The 21,197-nt window shown below is 44.2% G+C and overlaps 1 protein-coding gene across 5 annotated transcripts in view; it reads left to right on the plus strand.

The window, feature by feature from the left end:
- Positions 1–21,197, plus strand: part of DIDO1 (death inducer-obliterator 1) — a 366,889-nt gene that overhangs the window by 276,005 nt on the left and 69,687 nt on the right. For all 5 annotated transcript variants that reach the window (XM_030213636.1, XM_030213635.1, XM_030213637.1 and 2 more), the window contains 4 exons: positions 2,205–2,715; positions 4,472–4,631; positions 13,016–13,132; positions 13,850–13,960. In XM_030213636.1, the coding sequence (XP_030069496.1) occupies positions 2,205–2,715; positions 4,472–4,631; positions 13,016–13,132; positions 13,850–13,960 (899 nt within the window). The remainder of the gene's footprint in view (positions 1–2,204; positions 2,716–4,471; positions 4,632–13,015; positions 13,133–13,849; positions 13,961–21,197) is intronic.

Genomic DNA, 21,197 nt, shown 5'->3' on the forward strand with positions numbered 1-21,197 from the left:
AAAGTGTTACTCTTTGAAATGGAGGAAGTTTGCCATCTGGTGTGACAGCAAGGCCCTAGATCCTTTTTCTTGTTCTACACGGACCCTGCTTGAATACCTTCTGCACTTATCAGAGTCTGGTCTGAAGACCAACTCCATAAGAGTTCACCTTAGTACGATTAGTGCTTTTCACCGTGTAGAGGGTAAGCCTATCTCTGGACAGCCTTTAGTTCGCTTCATGGGAGGTTTGCTTTTGTCAAAGCCCCCAGTCAAACCTCCACCAGTGTCATGGGATCTCAACGTCGTTCTCATGCAGCTGATGAAAGCTCCTTTTGAGCCACTAAATTCCTGCCATCTGAAGTACTTGACCTGGAAGATCATTTTCTTGGAGGCTGTTACTTCAGCTCGTAGGGTCTGTGAGCTTCAGGCCTTAGTAGTGCATGCACCTTATATTAAGTTTCATCATAGCAGAGTAGTCCTCCGCACTCACCCTAAGTTCCTGCAAAAGGTGGTGTCGGAGTTCCATCTGAACCGGTCAGTTGTCTTGCCAACATTTTTTCCCCGTCCTCGTACCCGCCCTGGCAAAAGCAGTTTGCATACCTTGGACTGCAAGAGAGCATTGGCCTTTTATGTGGAGCGGACAAAGCCGTTCAGACAGTCCGCCCAGTTGTTTGTTTCTTTCGACCCCAGCAGGAGGGGAGTCGCCATCGGAAAGCGCACAATCTCCATTTGGCTAGCAGATTGCATCTCCTTCACTTATGCGTAGGCTGGGTTGACTCTAGAGGGCCATGTCACGGCTCATAATGTTAGAGCCATGGCTGTGTCAGTGGCTCATTTAAAGTCAGCCTCCATTGAAGAGATTTGCAAAGCTGCAACTTGGTCTTCAGTCCGCGCCTTCAGCAGGAAACCCGATGCGACAGTCGGTTTGGTCAGTCGGTGCTGCAGAATCTGTTTGGGGTTTAGATTCTAACTCCACCCCCCTAGACCCATTTTTGTTCTGTTCCAGGCTGCACTCTGTTACTTGTTTATGGTTTCAGGTCAATCTATGTTATGTCCTCGCCGTTGCGAGGCCAAATTGACCAATGTTCATTGTTTTGAGTGAGCCTGGTTGCTAGGGATACCCCACATGTGAGAACAAGCAGCCTGCTTGTCCTCGGAGAAAGTGAAGATACTTTACCTGTAGCAGGTGTTCTCCGAGGACAGCAGGCTGATTGTTCTCACAAACCTGCCCACCTCCCATTTGGAGTTGTTGTTTGTTTGTTTATATGCTTTTTGATTAAACTGAGGAGGCACGCTCACACGACGGGCGGGAAGTCGTCCGCACAAGTGCAGTGCGCGCGGTTCGCGCGCCAGAAGGCTCTGACAGAATATTTTTGCTGGTGAAAAATTTGCCATTTCCTGGGCCGACGCAGACGTCGACCCACATACGAGAACACTCAGCCTGCTGTCCTTGGAGAATACCTACTACAGGTAAGTATCTTTGCTTTTCCTTTACTTTGAAGCCTGCTAGACCAGTGCAGAATCTACTACTACTACTTATTTCTAAAGCACTACTAGACGTACGCAGCGCTGTACACTTGAACATGAAGAGACAGTCCCTGCTTGACAAAGCTTACAATCTGCCTGCAAAACCAGTTTTTTGGTCACTGAAATTCTCTGTGTTACTTTTTGTCTGTATGTGGTCAATGGAAGAGCTTGTTCTTTTTATGTATGTATTCCCTTTTTTCTATGATACCAAGAATGTTGACGGTTACTACTCATGTCCAGATATTCCTGGTGAGCATTGGAGGGTATGAGAAATCTTAGAATTTGGGGTTTTGAGATTTTATTGTTGCTTTTGGCTCTATGGCTTTGGTAAAGTTATAGGCAAGTGGTATAAAACCCTGTATCTGCACTGGACTAGCAGGATTCAAGGAAAGAAGATTAACAGGTAAGTTATGATCATCTGAGTTTATAATACTGTTCCTACATTTCCTTGTTTTTACTGTATTCTTTACCATGTAAGATGCTTTCTTTTACTATGTAAGCCGCACTGGACCTGCTGTATGTGAGAGAGAGCGGGGTACAAATGTAATAAATAAATAAAAGTTTCACCTTTTTAGATATGCTACCAACTAGCATGCCTGTTGCAATTCCCCTATTTACTCCCAATTTATATAGTAGATTTTTCTGAATTGTATGTTTATAGTACTGTCTCAATTGTATATAAATTTTTTTTTTTATAGCTGAAAAAGAAGAACCGGTGGAGTCTGAGAACAAGCAAGTAGAGCTAATAACTGTTCCTTCAAAGAAAGTAGCTACTTCTACGTCATCTCCTGTTGTTAAAAGTATATCTTCCCTGCCAAGAATTCCCATGCTGAAGAAATCCCCATTGTCATCAAGCACTGCATATTCTAAACCTAGCAAACCCTCTGTGGGACCTTCTAAAGCACCAATCCCCACCAAGAAATCTCCATGGTTGTCAGTCAGTTCAAATGCATCAAAAAATCTTTTGGCTCCAAAGCAGTCTATACCATCCTCCTCTGCTACAATGTATGGCCCTAAAACATTGGTCATGTCTTCTGCCTTGGCTGGAATATCCAAGAAAATTGCAGGCTCTTCCCCTACAAATGCGGCTACAAATGCTACTTCCAGCAACACTCAAATAAAACCAGCGGTCAACCCCAACCAACCCCTACCAAACTCTCAAATACGACAAAATATCCGCAGATCCCTCAAAGAGATTTTATGGAAAAGGTGAGAGTTTTGGATGGTTTTGTTTTCCCTAGAGATTAAAAATGTCTTGATGCAATGGACAGTTTTGCATACAATGCTAATTACCAAATCTTTCTCACATTTTCTGCCTGTAGCAAAAGTTCTGAATGCTCAAACAAGGCAAATACATATAGCAATTTTAGGGTTTATATCCATATAAAGCATTGCAGTACAAGATTTCTTATTTGTATGTGAAGTAACAAAAACAAAAATAAGCCCATGTTCACATCCTCTGGGGAAAGCTGTGGTAACTTGGCTGAGAAATGTTGGTTCAGTTGCTGGGCTAGTTAGAATGGAATTTTAAAAACAAGAAAAGAAAAAGCGATAGAAGGAAAGAGAAGGAAAAGCTGAGTAGTTGTTAGTGAAGATGCATGGTAATTCCATACCTTAATACCATGAATTCTGGTTCAGTTGACAGCCCAAAGGAATAGGAGAGGATTTGGACAAATTAAAGATGTACTAAGGTCTTTAATATAACATTCCATAAATTTAGATTCTTGCTCAATACAATCCTAGCTTGAACATCATCTTGTTTTACCCAGTAGTAGACTGGACTGTGGAAAATATATTTTATTTGTAGCCTGTCAATTTGCCCGTACCCCTTTTGGGCTTCTAGCTTAATCAGAATCCACCTAGATTTGGCTGTAGTACCGTGATCTTCATTTGCAGCATCAGTGGTTTCCTCATGCCCTGGACTTTTCAAACTCCTTTCCAGTGTATATTCCAGCCATTTGCAGCAAAGTTAAGTTGCCACAAATAGTGAATATTTTTGAGCTCTAGGTCTGACCCATTAGATGCTGTTTTTGACAATTTTGGATTCTCTCTCTAGGGGTTCAGAATCTTACATTTTCCCTTATCCTTAACCCCAAATAGTTCAAAGTATAGAAGCCTGACTAGGGAACAGCACAAATTTGCCGTGTAAGTTGATTTCTAGAGTGTAACTGTAGAAAGAGGAATTCTGAAGTCAAAGAGCATGTACAGTACTTGCCGCTACTTCACAAGTTACCTTTTTCTTTTTGCTGACGATACAGCAAAGCGTAATGTCACTGATTAGCTCTATAAGGCTACCTGCTTTTTTCAGTCTATATTTAGTTTATGGTTCTTGCATGTTCTGTTGATCTTTAAAAAAAAACTGTAAAGAAACTGAGGTTTTTTTTGTTTAAAATATTTATAGACAGCTCAATCTGAAAGTACTCGGCGGTTCACAATGGTACATTCATAATAATAAGAAAAAAAAACATTAAAATACTAAACAAAACACTTATTAAATATATTATCATACAATCACAACTGTATACTATTGCAGTTCAGGTTTCTCCCTAACCATGATAGATGCATTTCTATTGATGGACTGTAATCTGCTGCATGTTAGTTCAGTTACTGGGACCAACCGAAGGTTCATCAAGCCCAGTTTCCTGTTTCCAGCAGTGGCCAATCCAGTGAGCAAGATCCCAAAACAATAAAATAGATTTTATGTTGCTTATCCTAGAAATAAGCAGCGGATATTCCCCAAGTTCAAAGTTATCCAAACTTTTTTTTAAGCTCTGCTAAGCTAACTACCACATAGCTGCTTCGCTGCTATATACTAAAATGTTTAGGAAAATGATAAAACGTTCAGAATATTTTAATTTTATGATGACGCATACAGAAGAATCTCCTCTGTTATTGTGGCTGCTCATAGTTTATACATCTGCAGTTCTGTGTTTTAGCACACTTAATTATTTTTTCCCTCTTCTAGAGTCAATGATAGTGATGATCTGGTCATGTCAGAGAATGAAGTGGGCAGGATTGCCCTGAACATTGAAAAGGAAATGTTCAGCTTGTTTCAAGATACAGATATGAGATACAAGAAGAAATACCGCCACCTTATGTTTAATCTTAAGGATCCTAAGAATCAGGTTGGTGTGTGTTATCTGAGCATGTGTGACATGTGGATGCTCAGTTTATTGACCTTCACATTTCAGCTGATGTCCATAAAACCTTCATGTTAATCTCTTTTAGATTTGGCAGTGTGTTTTTTCAAATCTGAAAACTTACAAGTAACCTCGAGCTGCAGGGAGTGCAAAAGCATTGATTTGGGTTCAATGACACTGACCCAGTTCAGCATGGTGATATTTTGACTTTCAGCTCCAGTGTATTTGTTTTGAAAATTTCAGGTGTGTAAAGCATATAAAACATATTACGCACTGTGGGATATAAATCTCTCTTAGAACTGAGTGGCCCTAGAGTAAGTCTAAACATATTTTTATGCAATAAAAGAAAAAAAATGTTCTGGACTGAATTAACCAGGTGTATAGGGTGAGGCAAAAAAAGTAATCCCTAGTGTTTTTTTTTTTTTTTTTTTTTTTTTTTTGCTGTTTTCTCAGCAACCACTTTGAATTTAAACAAGAAATTTTACGTACTTATTTAGTTAGCATAGGTATGGATTACTATTAAATAACATTTAATTATCTTAAGCATTTAGCATTACTACCTAGCAAGTTTTGTGTGTTAAAAATATTTGAGCTAAAACACAGTAAAATGTCATTCAAACAATACAATTAACAATATGTCAGAATTTTGCAGTCTCAGTGAATGCTCAAGAGTGTCCACCTCAGCTTTAACACAGGCCTTTGGTCACTTTGAGAATTTCTTAACAGCCTTGTCAGTTGGTCCCTGTGGCAGGCTGTCCCAGATGATTTGCTGCATTTCCTTGAGTTTGACGATTATTTACAGCTGTGGGTAGAGTTTGTGATAAGCTTTCAATATTGCTCCCTAGACAAAAGTCTACATCACTGTGACATTATTAACAGCAAGATGCATGCAGTAATTAGCTCCTCTTAAGCATGCAGGTTTACAAAATCTGCCACTTACAGTGCAAACATTTTTGAAAGAGCGAAAATTGCTGGGCGGGTATTCTAAAAAGTCTAACTTCGCTGTGTTTATAGTCTCATTCCACTCTGCACATAAACATAGATAGTAACAACAATTAAAGCTGTGAAATTTCACATTGAAATACAAAGCAGTTGCTGATAAAACAGCAAAAAAACTCTAGGGGGTTACTGGGTTGTTGGTTTTTTTGCCTTACCCTGGAGACACTTGCAGAATAGAGAGAAGCCATTGTGGTTTCTTTCTGTTGTTTGTTTTAGGCCAGAGATTTTTAACCAGTGATGCCCACATCCCCAAAGGGTGTGGGAAGAGGTCAAATGGGGTGCAGAGAGAGGTTTTGAAATCTGAGGCATTTTATTGAAATGTACTAAACGGAATGAAGGCAGTTATTAGGATAACTATTGATAGTATAACTGTTTACTACTGTAATTTTAGCAACATGTTAAGCAATTAGTTCTGTTCTTTATGTTTGTTAAAACTTGCTGTTCTGAAACAAAGACAGATGTAGGCAGTGTACAATACTAAAATATACTTCAAATAATAAAAATGAGAAAAGAACTCCATTAATAAGACAGGAAAAAAGACACCTTACACACAGGGCTCACTCATTCCCATAATTAAACAAATTTCTAACAGATTTGCCAGGCAACTTGACCGTGAAGACTATCACAATAATATTAAAGACAGAAGTAAAAGAATTAGTTTTTAGTAAAGACTTAAACTTAGGTAAAGAAAGTTCATTTTGATTGTGTGATGGAAGATCATTCCAGAGCTTTTGTGCCAGAATAAAGAAATCAGAGTTGCGAGTAGATTCACATCGAGCTACCCTAGGACTTGGGAGGACAAGACGATTTGAATCCAGAGAATGTAAAGCATGCGACAGAGTATTTGGTATTGTCAAGACAGATAAATACATTGATTTGCTCAGATTGTAAGCCTTGTATGTCAGGAGAAGTATTTTAAATAGAATGTGATAATAAAATGGGAGCCAGTGTAACCAAATAAGTAAAGGGAAATGGGACTTGATATACCGCCTTTCTGTGGTATTTTGCAACTACATTCAAAGCGGTTTACATATATACAGATACTTATTTTGTACCTGGGGCAATGGAGGTTTAAGTGACTTGCCCACAGTCACAAGGAGCTGCAGTGGGAATCGAACCCAGTTCCCCAGGATCAAAGTCCGCTGCACTAACCACTAGGCGATATGATCAAACTTTCTTATAAGTAAAGCAAAAAAATCCAGGAAATTACACAGAATATGAAGAGTCCGTAAACTTGAGAAACCAGATTTGAGCTCTTCAAAAGCTTGTCTTCTAAATGAGAGAATAGAATCAAACCAGATTCCAATTTATGTGAAAGAGGAAATAGAACAGGAAGAACAGAAAGACAAAAGTTTGATGTTTGGCTGACTTAATGGCCTGGTGAACCAACATGCCACTGTTTTCTCTACATTTAAGACTAATTTATAGTTAGCAAGCCAAGAGGCAAGAGCAGTAAGACAGTCCTGGAGTGGAGAAAGATCTATTTTAGAAAGTAATGCAGGAAAGAGTAATAAAATGTCATCAGCATAGAAATAAAATTTAATGTTGAAAGATTGCTGAAGATTTGCAAGTGTACTGATGTAAATATTAAAGATCAGCGGAGATAGAATGGAACTTTGTGGAACACAACAAGGAAGAGAATGGGTAGTAGATATTTCAGGAACAGTGTGAGCAGTAAAACTGTGATTGGATAAGAGAGAAAACCATTGATGCACTGTATCTGTGAGGCTATTGATACTCAAGAATTTAAAAGGCCATGGTCTACTAAGTCAAAAGCTGCTGACAAATCTGATGAGACCATAAGAATGGTTTGCCCCCATACAATTCTGAATTGATATAGATTAGAGCACAGATAATAAGTTTCTATACTGTGATGACTGTGAAAACCAACTTGACAAGGAAAATGATTACAAATAAACTATTTTCTCAGTAAGTTTTGATAAAAAAGCAGAGATTGGGCGGTAATTGGAGACCAGAGTACTGTATTTTTGAGTAAAGGATGAGCCACCACCTGTTTCCAAATGCGGGCAACTGCTCCCAACATTAGGCTCAAGCAAACTAATGGGAGAAGACCCTGCAAATCACACTGAAGCCAAGATGGAGAGATATAATCAAATGGTGAAGAAGAAAAACAGGATTCAAGATGGCGACGAAGCAGGATGTGGAAAGCGGTTGCTCGTAGAAAACTCTTACAAAGTACCGTCTTTCTTATTAACAATGCCGAAAAGGAAGGGTAAGCCAAAGGGACCACCCCTCCCGAAGCTAATTCCCTCCTTACCCAGACAACCGCCAATATCCTCATTTTTGGTATCTACCTGTTATGACTGGAGATGTGTGAGCCCTTGTGCCCCGACTGAGCACGGCGAAGATGGAGTGACACCGCACTTGGTCAGGCAGCCAGACAACCCCTACCTTCACCTGCACTTAGCCACTGCCCCCCAGGAGTTGAGCCCTTGGGTTCGAGTGGCCGGCAGGACTTCCGGAACCAGCGGGGTTGCACGACCACTGAACAGACAGGTGGGCAAACAAACACAGTCCAGAGCCCGTAAATGGCAGAGCAAAGAATAGTCAGTAAACAGTCCAAGGTCAAGGCAGGCAGCAACACAACGCGTGGTCAGAAAGCAATCCAAGGTCAGGAACACAGGAAAACACTGGAACAGGTGAAGACCACAACCTCTACGCGAATAGAAGCTGAAGCATGGAAGGAACTGGAAACAGGGCTTTAAATAGAGCAGGAATTAGGCTCAACCATGTGCAGCTGTTCCAAGATGGCTGCCCCCATCAGAGGAGATGCCCTTCACCCAAATATGGGCTTCCTTCCTGTTCTTGTATACAAGATGGCTGCCCCCTCCTGAGCTAGCCAAGATGGCTGCTGTCCTTGCTTCAAGCCAGATGACGGCTGCTGGGTTAGGAAACAGAAACTGACCCATCCTGGAGAAGTGTAGCAGAGCGTAACACTACCCCAATCTCGGGCGCATCCGTGGACGGGTCTGGGAAGAGCCCCGTCCAGGAGAGCAATTTCTTGCTCAGCCCGCTGGGACCTTTGACCCCGCCGCCTCCGCAGTCTGACGAACTTGCTGACGTCTGAAGGAGGAAACTCGAAGGGGTGGCGAACTCCATCAGAAGGAGCAGCATCCGAGATACCATCAGAGCAATGATTACCGGAAATGGCAACTGGGGACGCCACGGAAGATTTGAATCAAGATATAAATCTACAAGAATCCTTTCTATGTGCTACGGCGATTTAACCGTTGGTTAAGCCTCAAGAGGTGTCGTCGGAGTCCATATGGACAGCCTTAGTGTCTTTGCATAAGGTTTGTAATGCCTTTATTTCAGTATCTTTAAATAATGTTTCTCAACTAAGAAATTTGAAGGAGAAGATGGAAGGTGTTTTGTTGAAACAGACTAAACTTGAGACAGAAACTGCTAAAATACTAGAGCAGCAAGCACAAATTTCTGGAGACCGGATGATATTACATCGAAAGATAGAAAACTTAGAGAATTCTTCAAGAAATTTGAATCTGCGTTTGTTAAATTTTCCAAAAGATCAATTTACATCTCCAAGAGATGTTTATAAAATTTTTGAAAGAGGTCTATAAGTATTCAGACCAATCCCTTCCACCTTTGCAGAGAATATATTACTTGAAAGTGATGCCAAAATTACAAAACATTTCTATTAATCAAGAAAAAAACATCTGAACCACTTGACTTAACAGATTTTTTGGAACAGACGAAAGAAAATATTGAGTCTAGAGCTACTCTAATTGCTTCATTTGTATTTCTACAAGACAAAGAAGCTCTGGAATTTAAAGGTAGCAAGGTCTCAATATTTCCAGATATTTCGCATTGGACGCAACAGAGAGAGAAATTTCTAGAGATGAAACAAGACTCTTTGGCTATTAAGGCTAGCTTTCAATTGAGATTTCCTTGCAAGTGTTTATTGACTTTGAATGATAAAAGATATATATTTTTTGACTCAGAACAATTACGTACTTTCCTTAATGCACAAGGCAATAAGGGTTAAATTCATATAAGAAAAGTTGTATTATTAAAGGGTTTACCTCCTGCTTAATTTTTAAGTTGTATTATTCTTAATTATCCAACTTCCATTGGTTTTTCAAAGTACCTTGAATCACTCATAATGTTGTGGACTGTTAAACTGTCAGGTTCTCAGGTTCAGAGCCCGTGGGGCCGGGCTCTGGAGCAAACGTGAGCCCTTGGGCTGCTGACGAGGAGCGACAGCAGCAGGCAAAACCCACCAACCAACGCTGGGCAAGCGCACCGGCAGGACTGCAGGCACTGCCCAGCGAGCCGGAACACACAGACTGGAATCCTCCGGACTGGAGCACACAGGACTGGAACACTGGACTGCAATCCCCCGGACTGGAGGACACAGGGCTGGAACACACACCAGACCGGAACACACTGGACTGGAGCGCACCAGACTGGAACACACACCGGACCGGAACACACTGGACTGGTCCGTACAGCTTCACCTGCGCTTGGCCACTACCCCCCCCAAGGGTTGAGCCCTTGGGTTTGAGTGGCCGGCAGGACTTACCGGATACCGGATGACACAAGGACCAGGACTGGAAACAGAAGAGACAGCAGTGGTCCAAGGAACTGGACTAACCAGGGCACTCCTAGGCCTACACTAACAAAAGAACTTCCTAAGCCCTATACTAACAAGCTAAACACAAAACAAGCTTCCTAAGCACTACTCTAGCAAGCTAGATACAAAACTAACAAGGTGCTTCCTAAGCACTACCCTAGCAAGCTCGACACAAAACTAACAAGGTGCTTCCTAAGCACTACCCTAGCAAGCTAGACACAAAACTAACAAGGTGCTTCTTAAGCCCTACTCTAGCAAGATAGACACAAACTATCAAGGGGCTTCCTAAGCACTACTCTAGCAAGCTAGATACAAAACTAACAAGGTGCTTCCTAAGCACTACCCTAGCAAGCTAGACACAAAACTAACAAGGTGCTTCCAAAACCAAGAGGGAAAAGCAGGAAAGCTAAACACACAGACACCAGTGCACACTGCACTAACACTAACCTGGACCTTAGCAAAAGCAAGCAGGGAAAATAGACACAAAGTCAGAAGTGCACACTGCACCACCCTACCTAAAGCAAACACCACCGTTGCAAAGGCTCTGAAGGAAAGAAAACCACTTCCATATCAAGGCCCTCCCAGATGATGTCACTCTCCCTAGAGCCAGGCAGAACACACTGAAACCCCGAGAGGCCCAACCCACATCAATGCAGCACCGAGAAGCTCTTGAAGCCAGTACACCCAGGGAGAGGTAGAGCAACTCAGTACACACCCACAGCTGCAGTGAAGTGAGACAATTAGCCCCATGCTGGCAGCAGCCGGCACAGAGAGAGAGAGCTAGCTCAAACAGGACAGAAAAACGGAACAGAAGCCAGCTAAAAAGCTGACCCCCAGGCAAAAGGTAAGTTTGAGAGGGGTTCTGACCACGATCATAACAGCACCTCCCCCTCAAGGCTCCCGTGTCGCCACGGGAGCTCCAGGTCTCCAAAGAAAATTTAGGTCTCCATGGGTAACTGTGATGAAATCTACCAATGGGTCTCAAAACATAGACCTGGACTACTGGACAGGAAGTAGCAAGTACATCTGGAACTTGGAAACCAGAGTGGCTTTGGCCGCCACGAGGCTCTAGGACGGCTGCTAGGCAGGATCAGAGTCTTGGATGCAACAAGTGGAGTTCTATTGAACAGGAACCATCTCCTGAAGGAGTCCACAACTTCCTTGACTTCCTGGCACTCCACTGTAGCAGCCAGAATTGAGCTAGAGCCCACACCCATCTTGGAATCTGAAGCCGGACAGGGACTCGAACTGGACTTAAGACTAGACCTTGCCTCTTGGCTGGAGCTGGAACTCAGAAGGAGTTCAACATCTTGGTTGAAGTGGGAACTCAAGAGTAGACTCAGCATCTTGCCTGAGACTGCAACCTGATCCGGGCTCAGCATCTTGGCCGGAACTGCAACTCACACTGGACTCAGCATCTTGCCTGGGACTGGAACTCCAACTTGACCCGGACTCAGCATCTTGCCTGGAATTGGAACTCCAACTCGACCCGGACTCAGCATCTTGGCCGGGACTGCAACTTGACCCGGACTCAGCATCTTGCCCGGGACTGTAACTCAATTCTGATTCGGCATCTCTGCTGGACTCTGCACTCGGTGCAGACTCAGCACTCATCGTGGACTCGTCATCTTGGCTGGGCTCTGCACTCGGTGCAGACTCAGCACTCATCGTGGACTCATTATCTTGGCTGGGCTCTGCATTCGGTGTAGACTCAGCACTCATCGTGGATTCATCATCTCGGCTGGGCTCTGCACTCGGTGTAGACTCAGGTCTCATTATGGACTCATCACTCGGTGTAGACTCAGCATCCCGGCTGGGACTGCAACTCGATCCAGACTCAGCATCTCGACTGGAACTACAACTCGATCCAGACTCAGCATCTCGACTGGAACTACAACTCGACTCAGCATCTCGACTGGAACTGCAACTCGATCCAGACTCAGCATCTCGACTGGAACTGCAACTCGATCCAGACTCAGCATCTCGACTGGAACTGCAACTCGATCCAGACTCAGCATCTTGACTGGAACTGCAACTCCAACTTGACCCGAACTCAGCATCTTGGCCAGGACTGCAACTTGACCCGGACTCAGTATCTTGACCGGGACGGCAACTCAATTCTGATTCAGCATCTCGGCTGGACTCTGCACTCGGTGCGGACTCAGCACTCATCGTGGACTCATTATCTCGGCTGTGTGAGGGCTGAACATGTTGGTTAATGATGCAGAAATGTTCCTTGGAAGGGTTTGTCACCGAGGAAATGGCCTTTGAAAAATATTCTTTCTTAGATTTCCTAATATGAGAATTATAGGTTCAAAGTTCCTCTCTATATATATTGCAAGCGCTTCAGTTGAAGGAGCCTTTTGCCACAGCCTCTCAGCTCTAAGCGTCATTTGAAGAGGTGCAGGCCATGATGGAACCAGGGAGCTGAAGGCAGCGATTGACCTTTATGAACAACTAGTGGCATGAAAGTATTAAGACCAGACTGGATTGAATCTTTTTAAGATTGTTAGCAGCTACTAGCAGTATATGTAGCTGTCAGTAGTCACTAGTGGACATGTAGTTTAGGAAGGGAGGGTTTTGTTACTTTCTTAAAGGGGTGTGAAAATTGTACAAGGTTAAGAATCCCTGCTTTAGGCATGTGAATAGTTCATAGATTTAGATGATCCGCTCTCCCTCTTCTCTAAGAAGCCAATGAGCAAAAATATTGAGTTGCTGTTGATAATGGAGGGCTTGATATATCATATTTGATTTTTAGGGTCTTTTCCATCGTGTTCTTCGTGAAGAAATCTCACCATCGAAACTAGTAAGAATGAAGCCAGAAGAATTAATATCTAAAGAAATGTCCGTGTGGAAACAGAGAGAGACAAAACTGGTAAGTGATTTATTCAGAGTTCTGAATGCTTCATGCAACTGAGGACGTTTTTACATGATTGACAGATTATTGCATAGGTCTCATCTCTGAAATAGACATTTTTCTGTACCGGTGGTGTGCTGGTTTATGGAGGCCCATGTTACTTTTCTCAGCATAATGATTTTATCATCATACCAGTTGTAGCCAAAATTTGATTTTCAAACATGATTTTTAGCTGCTTTCCTAAAATTTATAGGTAAAGTAATGTGGTGGTTGTGTTGGTCCACTTAAAGGTTAATAAATGCAAAAAAAAGGAAACGAAGGAAGGAAGTTTTGGCCTCCAGAAGCTATTCAAAAATGTATTAAGTTGATCTAAAAAGGTATTGCCTTGTTTTCTGTTCTTTTTTTCTTTATCAAAATTATAGGAAGTGTTTTTATTTTCAAATGCTATTTGCTATTAAAACTGATAGAATAACTTGTTACTTAGGCTAGTATTCTGTGAAAACTAAATATCTGTGGCTACATGTTCTAAGTGTTTTATACATAGTTCCATTTGCATGATTCTTCAAATAGTAGCAGACCTAGGTACGCGTTTGACACAGTAGTTGCCTGGGAATGTGAGCACATCTGTCAAAAGCATATAAAAACAGTTGATGGAATGTGTTGGTATAGATGCTTGAAGTATTTTTTGTATTCACTATATTTTAGTTTTTTTTTTTTACCTCTTTTTATGTTTAGCTAATAGAATCCAGAAGCAAATCATATGCAGAAAACAAACATTCATCTGGCAGATTAGATCCAGTCCTGGATATTAATATGGAAGAGTCTCCGCCAGTATCTGATACAGATGTAAGTATGAAGAGAGACACTGCCTCATTGCAGGGACTGGTTGATGGAGCCTCTTTTAAAACCTGAAGCTTCATGTTTAATGAAGGCATTGTATAGGCTGCAGTACTTTATGGAGTCACTCAGCTAACTGAACTTGACAGTGGGTATGCTAATTAATTTACTTTCCCCAGGGGTTGAAGTTCAGTATTCTACATACTTGCATCTATCTGCTGGCCAGACCATACTTCAGGCCACTAGTGCTGTGATGTACATCATGGCAGGAGCTACATCCAAGTAATTTTTTACAGATAGTGATTTTTGAGGCATGTAAGTGACTACTTAGGAGCTATTTTAGAAAGACACACAGATGTCTGTGTCTTTATAAAGAATTTTTCAATAGTTGATAAACCAACAATTGCCAAAATGGCAGCAAGACAGTTTATAATAAAGGCTGAGCAATAGAAAGAGCGAGAGAGAAATAGAGAAGGACAGAGAGGCTGTTAATGTATATCCCCTGTATTACAAAGGAAAATCTTGATTAAAAAGCTAGAATTTAAGAAGTGATATATGAAGTTTCAGATTTGAGATGAAGTGGTAGTGTGTTCCAGAGTCCAGCATAAACAAATGCCGTGGCATGAGTAATGTGAAGCCTTATAGTGGAGAGAGAGAGAGAAAAACTGGAGGAGAGCTTGTTGGGAGGAACTCAGGAACCGAGGGGAGACATAGGGAATGAGCAAATTAGAAATATATTCAGTGGCAGAGGGTAGAAGGCCATTGTGAACCCATACGAGTAATTTGTAGTTAATGTGAAAGGAAACAGGTAGCCAGTGTTCTTTTTTGAGTAATGGAGTTACATGATTAAATTTATGTGCATTGTGTAAAAATTTGTCCATGGATTTGAATGAGTTGTAAGCGCTTTAATGAAGAGAGGGGTAATCCAGAAAACTGTGCATTACAGTAGTCCAAGTGTGTGATGACAAGAGAAGAAGGGTATGGACACATTAAGATGTAGGATTTAACTGAGCAAATTTGTTGCAAGGCAAAGAAGGAAGATTGAATGACTTTATTAGTGTGTAGTTTAAATGTGGTTCACAACATAAGTAATTTTGACCACGCGTTGTGTTGCTGCCTGCCTTGACCTTGGACTGTTTACTGACCTTGAAGAGTGGGGAGAGAAGGAACGACATTATAGGGGGAAGTGCATAGTTAAGACTGGAGACATTAAGAGAAAGTCTTTGGTTAGAAAGCCAGGCAGCCGTAAGCTCAAAACAGGATTTGAGGGGGGAGGGATCAACCAGGTATAGGGAGTAGAGAATTTGGACATCATCAGCATAGCAGTATGGGCTGCATCCAAAAGACTGAATGAATGAAATCAGAGGGGAAATAAAAGATTGAATAAAGTCAGAGCCAGCATAGAAGCTTGAACACCTAAAGTATAAGGATATTTTGCAGAACAGAAATTATCTGAAAAAAAAAGTTGAAAAGAATGATGACTTGAGTATGAGGTAAACCAGGATAGGAATGAAACAAAATACCCATTGAAGAGAGGTGCTGTAGAAGTAGATCATGATCAACAGTGCCAAAAGCAGAAGAAAGGTCTAATGAAACTATTACGACAGAGGTTTTTTGATCTAGTGAGGTATGTATTTCATTGTAGAGCACGGTAAGAAGGGTCTCAGTACTATGAGCTGTATGAAAACCCACCTGTCTGGGGTGTCATGCAAAAGTCTTATCCAAAAAAGGATACGAGCTATTTCAAAACCACTTTTCCAACGTTTTTGAAAAAGGGGACGGTAAGAAATAGGGCGATAATTTAGGGGAAAGGAAGGATCCAAGTCTGGGTTCTTGAGAATAAGTGTTAACAATACATAGTTTCCAAATGTAAGGTACCATTTCCAGTTCAAGACTCTGCTTGATAAAAGAGAAGATAAAAGGGATCAAGGTGAGAGTAAAATGTTTCACCAGACGAGCTGGCCATGGATCAGTGACTGAAGAAGTAATATCTATTGAGGGCCAGAGATCCTGTATTGTAGATAGATTAAAATAGCACCATTGTGTTGTGAGAGCAAGGCCTGATTCCCTGATAGTGGGGGAGGATGCGGTGATGTTTGTATTTTGCCTAAGATTATTGATTTTGTTTGCCATGCCAGAGCTTAGTTGTCAAGAGAGGTAAAGAACTGGGACAGAGGTGGAGAAGGTAGATAAGAGGGAGAAATAGTATTCAGAATTTGAATCCATTTTTGTGGCTTGTTACTGGCAAACTTGATTGCCTTGGAATAGTGGTGTCTTTTGGAAGCATGAAGCGCCGAACAATACTCAGTGTATTTAGCTTTAAAACGATGATAGGTTGAGGAGGAGTGATGTTTTTGCCACCTCCTTTCTTCACTGTGGACTTTGGTTTTAAGAGGCCGGAGTCCTGAATAGTACCAGGGAGCAAGGTGCCGTGAGGAAGAGGTAGACTGTTATTTCAACAGGGTGGTGGTGTCTAAGATAATTAACCAGTGAAGATTGGAGTAGAGAAACTTGCTCAGATAAAAATAAGGAGCTAGAGGGAGATTCTAAATGGTGTAGCGCTAATTTTATTTTTAATAGTGCCAAATCATTGAGTGAACTGGTGAAATAATGAGAAGATTTGGAAGGAAAAAGCTGAAAAGAAATTAGAAAATGGTCCAACCATGGAACATGATTATTAATTCCCCTTCTGAGTGTGGCGCACCCCCCCCCCCCCACCCCCCCACCCCCCCCCCGGTGGTCGGGCTATGAGGATTCTGAGGGGTCTGGCAGAACTTCTTGGGCTGAGGAGCCAGAGTCGGGTGCAGAATTGCCACAGGAGCTTGATGATCCGTCTGCGGTGAGGATTTTCCACCGCGAGGAGCTGCCAGCGCGTATTTCAGATGCCTTACAAGCCCTCTCGATTTGAAGATCCTGGGAGTGGCACAGCCTCCTTAGTTAATCCAAGGATGGCTAGTACCAGAAAGCCTGCTCGAGCCTTTCCTTTGCATGACTCCATCCAAGAGCTTATTTTGGCTCAATGGGCTGACCCCGAGGGGCCTTTGAAGGTTGCCAGGGCTATGGAGCAATTATACCCTCTGAGTGAGGAACATTTGGCTCGCTTTGCAATGCCTAAAAGTGGATGCCCTGGTCACGGCTGTGACAAAGAGAACTACCCTCCCTGTTGAAGGAGGTGTTGCCCTGAAGGATATTCTAGACCGCAGGCTTGATTCAGCTCTGAAGCGGCCCTTTGATTTGGCAGGTCTCACTGTTCGGGCGTCTGCATGCAGTTGTTATGCTGCTAGAGCCTGCCTGGCTTGGTTACAGCAGGCAGTGGAACAGCCAGGTGATGGAGCGGAGACCTTATCTGAAGTGGCTCCGCGGATGGAGTCGGCCTTGTCCTTTTTGGCTGACGCCCTTTATGATATGGTCAGAGCTTCGGCTAAACAAATGGCTGTAGCAGTGGCGGCTCGCCGCACTCTTTGGCTATGACATTGGGCGGCGGACATGGTCTCTAAGCAAAGGTTGGTGAAGTTGCCCTTTCAAGGCCTTCTCCTGTTTGGTGAGGAGCTGGAAAACGTTAAAGGCCTGAGGGATTCCAAACCTCAGCACTTGCCCGAAGATAGGCCAAAGCCTTCCTCTAAGGGTCAGGCGGTCCGCTCCTCTTACAGACCTTGCTTCCGTGAAGTTAGAAGGTACCGCCCGGGGCGTGCTACTTGGTTCACTTCGCGTGTCCGTGTTCAGCAGAGAAACTTCTTTCGCTTGGACAAACGTTCCGCAGCTGCAGGTTCAAGGCCTGGAGTTCAGGGGCGACCCTCTCAATGATGGTGCGCCGGCCCCGTCCTCGTTTCCTGTCATCGGAGGAAGACTTTCCCTCTTTTTCGAGGAGTGGGCCAAAATCTCCGCAGATCATTGGGTCTTGGACCTGATCAGAGACTGATACGGAATAGAATTCGATGCCCCGGTGAGAGACGTGTTTGTGGAGTCCCGATGCGGTTCTGCCGCCAAACGGGTGGCGGTAGAGGAGACTTTGCACAGTCTGTGCCGGATAGGGGCTGTGACCCCAGTGCCTCCCACCGAACAAGGTCTAGGTCGCTACTACATTTACTTTGTGGTGCCACGAAAAGGCGGGTCTCTTCGCCCGATCCTGGACTTAAAAGAGCTAAACAAGTCCTTAAGAGTGCGGCATTTTCACATGGAAACCCTGCGCTCCGTCATTGCGGCGATACAGCCAGGAGAGTTTCTCCTGTCTCTGGACCTGAAAGAAGCTTACTTACACATACCAATTTGGCCCCCGCACCAGAAGTTTCTGCGGTTTGCGGTGTTGGGAAAACATTTCCAGTTTTGGGCCTTGCCTTTTGGCCTCGCCACAGCTCCCCAAACCCTCTCCAAGGTAATGGTGGTAGTAGCTGCCTTTTTCAGGCGAGAGGGTATCCGGGTTCACCTGTACCTAGACGACTGGCTCATCAGAGCAGACTCAGAAAAAGATTGTCATCTAGCTACAGCCAGAGTGGTTTCAGTCCTTCAATCTCTGGGCTGGGTCGTCAATATGGCCAAAAGTTACCTGACCCCCTCGCAATCTCTAGAATATTTGGGGGCCAGGTTCGACACAGCCTCAGGCTATGTGTTTCTTCCCAAGCAAAGGCGGTGCAAGCTTCAGAATCAGGTCCGTCTGCTCCTGAGGATGCCCCGCCCGTGAGCTTGGGACATTGTCCAGCTGTTGGGATCGATGACGGCCACCTTGGAAGTGGTGCTATGGGCGAGAGCGCACCTGAGACCTCTACCGTATTCTCTACTTCAACGATGGTCTCCAGTATCTCAGGATTATCAGTGCAGACATTCTTGGCTCCCTGCGGCCCGCCTCAGTATGGAGTGGTGGCTCTCGGACAGCATGCTGTGGCGGGGAATGCCGCTGGCGCTCCCCGATTGGTGCCTAGTGGTGACAGATGCCAGCCTGAAGGGCTGGGGCGCACATTGCCAGGGGAAGCATGCCCAGGGTCTGTGGACGCCCGACGAGTCGGGGTGGTCTATCAACCGCCTAGAGTTGAAAGCGGTGTTTCTGGCTCTTCTGGCCTTTCAAATGACCCTGGAAAGATTGGCTAAGGATTGGCTGTCCGAGTGATGTCGGACAACACGACAGCAGTGGCCTACATAAATCAACAAGGCGGCACTCAGTGCAGAGCTCTAGCCATGCAGGCCGAACAAATTTGCCACTGGGCTGAGCTGCATCTACAGTCCCTGTCAGCAGCTCACATTGCAGGTCAGAGCAACGTGCAAGACGACTATCTAAGCAGGCATCCGATCGATCCAGCAGAGTGAGAACTAGCAGACGATGTATTCCTGCAGATATGTTTCAAATGGGGCATGCCAGTGATGGATCTTATGGCGACCAGTTCCAATGCCAAAGTCCTGTGCTTCTGCAGCAGACAGAGGGTTCCTCGCTCTGCCGGGTTGGATGCCTTGGCTCAACCCTGGCCCCTGGGCTTGCTGTATGTCTTCCCTCCGTGGCCCTTGATAGGGCGAGTGCTCCTGCGGATTCGGCTGCATCCAGGAGAAGTGGTGCTCATCGCCCTGGATTGGCCCAGGAGGCCTTGGTATGCGGACCTCCGACAGATGCTGTTGGAGGCTCTCTTTCCGTTACCTCTGGTTCCGCACCTGTTGTCACAGGGTCCGGTGGCCATGGAGGACGCCTGCCGCTTTGGTCTTATGGCATGGCGCTTGAGAGGGCGCAATTGAGGCTACTCAAATAAGGTAATTTCCGCTCTCCTGCAGGCCCGTAAGCGTTCCATGTCCGTGGCTTATGCCAGGATTTGGCACCAGTTTGAAGTTTGGTGTGTTTCAAGAGCGCTTTCTCCGTTGCGGGCTCCTGTCTCGCCGATTCTGGACTTTTTGCAGGATGGTGTACACAAAGGCTTGGCCTATAATTCCCTGTGGGTGCAAGTGGCAAGGTTGAAGGCGTGTCCTTAGCTGCTTATCCAGATGTGGCACGGTTTCTTAGAGGGGTGCTTCGGCTCCGTCCTCCCGTGCGTGCACCTTGTCCAGCTTGGAACCTGGGGTTAGTATTGAAGGCCCTTCAGGGGGCTCCCTTTGAACCGCTTTGGCGTGCTTCAGAGAAAGATTTGACACTGAAGGCCGTCTTTTTAGTGGCCATTACCTCGGCGAGACGGGTGTCAGAGCTCCAGGCGCTGTCCTGCAGAGACCCTTTTCTGCAGTCAGGGGTCACGGTTCGGACCATGCCTTCCTTCATGCCTAAGGTGGTTTCAGCGTTTCACCTAAACCAGCCTGTTTTTCTTCCCTCCTTTGTTGAGGAGTTTCCAGATTCATTTGGGCAGTTGCACCTTTTGGATGTGCACAGGACTCTGTTGCAGTATCTGCGAATTACAAATTCTTTCAGGACCTCTGATCATCTTTTTGTGCTGTTTGCAAGTCCTTGCAGAGCGTCTTCAGCATCTAAAGCCACTATTGCCCGTTGGCTCAAAGAAGCTATCTTTTCAGCATATCTGCTGTCTGGCCGGGCTCCGCCTGAATCCTTTAAGGCACATTCCACAAGAGCGATTTCCTCTTCCTGGGCGGAAACTGGAGCACTATCTCTTCATGAGATTTGCAGTGCTGCAACATGGGCTTCTAAGCTGTCTTTCGCCCGACATTACAGGCTGGATGTGGCTGTCAGGAGGGATGCACGTTTTGGAGCACAGGTGCTAGCGCGTGGTGTGGCTTGTTCTCACCCTATTTAGGGATTGCTTTGTTACAGCCCATACATAATGGCTTCATCTGCTTGATGACAAGGAAGGGAAAATTAGGTTCTTACCATGATAATTTTCTTTCCTTTAGTCATAGCAGATGAAGCCATGAGCCCTCCCTGTATGATTGTCTGTATTGCAGTGATTCTGATTTTAGGTGCTGTTCTTGTTTCCTGAAGTTATATTCCTTCCTTGGGGAGTCAGAAAACAGTCTTCAGGATTCTTGTTACAGTTATAGGAGGATGAGTTCATTCCCCCCAGTTCATGTTTTGGGAGGATGAGTTTATTCCCTCCAGGAGGATGCACGTATTCCCTCCGTTTATACAAAGTGGAGGACGAGTTTATTCCCTCCTGGATGATGAGTTCATTCCCTCCTTTTTTGGAGTTTATGCCCTTGTTAAGGGGCCATCGTTTGCTGTGAGGAAAGTTCATGTTATTCCCATTGCGGTTTGCCATACTGCTTTGGAAGCTTCAAATACTGAAGAGGCAGTGGAGCTAGCTGGCCATGAGGCACTGTGAAAAATTGA

This window comes from Microcaecilia unicolor, chromosome 8 (assembly GCF_901765095.1).
Source record: "Microcaecilia unicolor chromosome 8, aMicUni1.1, whole genome shotgun sequence".
In the NCBI taxonomy this organism is placed as follows: domain Eukaryota; kingdom Metazoa; phylum Chordata; class Amphibia; order Gymnophiona; family Siphonopidae; genus Microcaecilia; species Microcaecilia unicolor.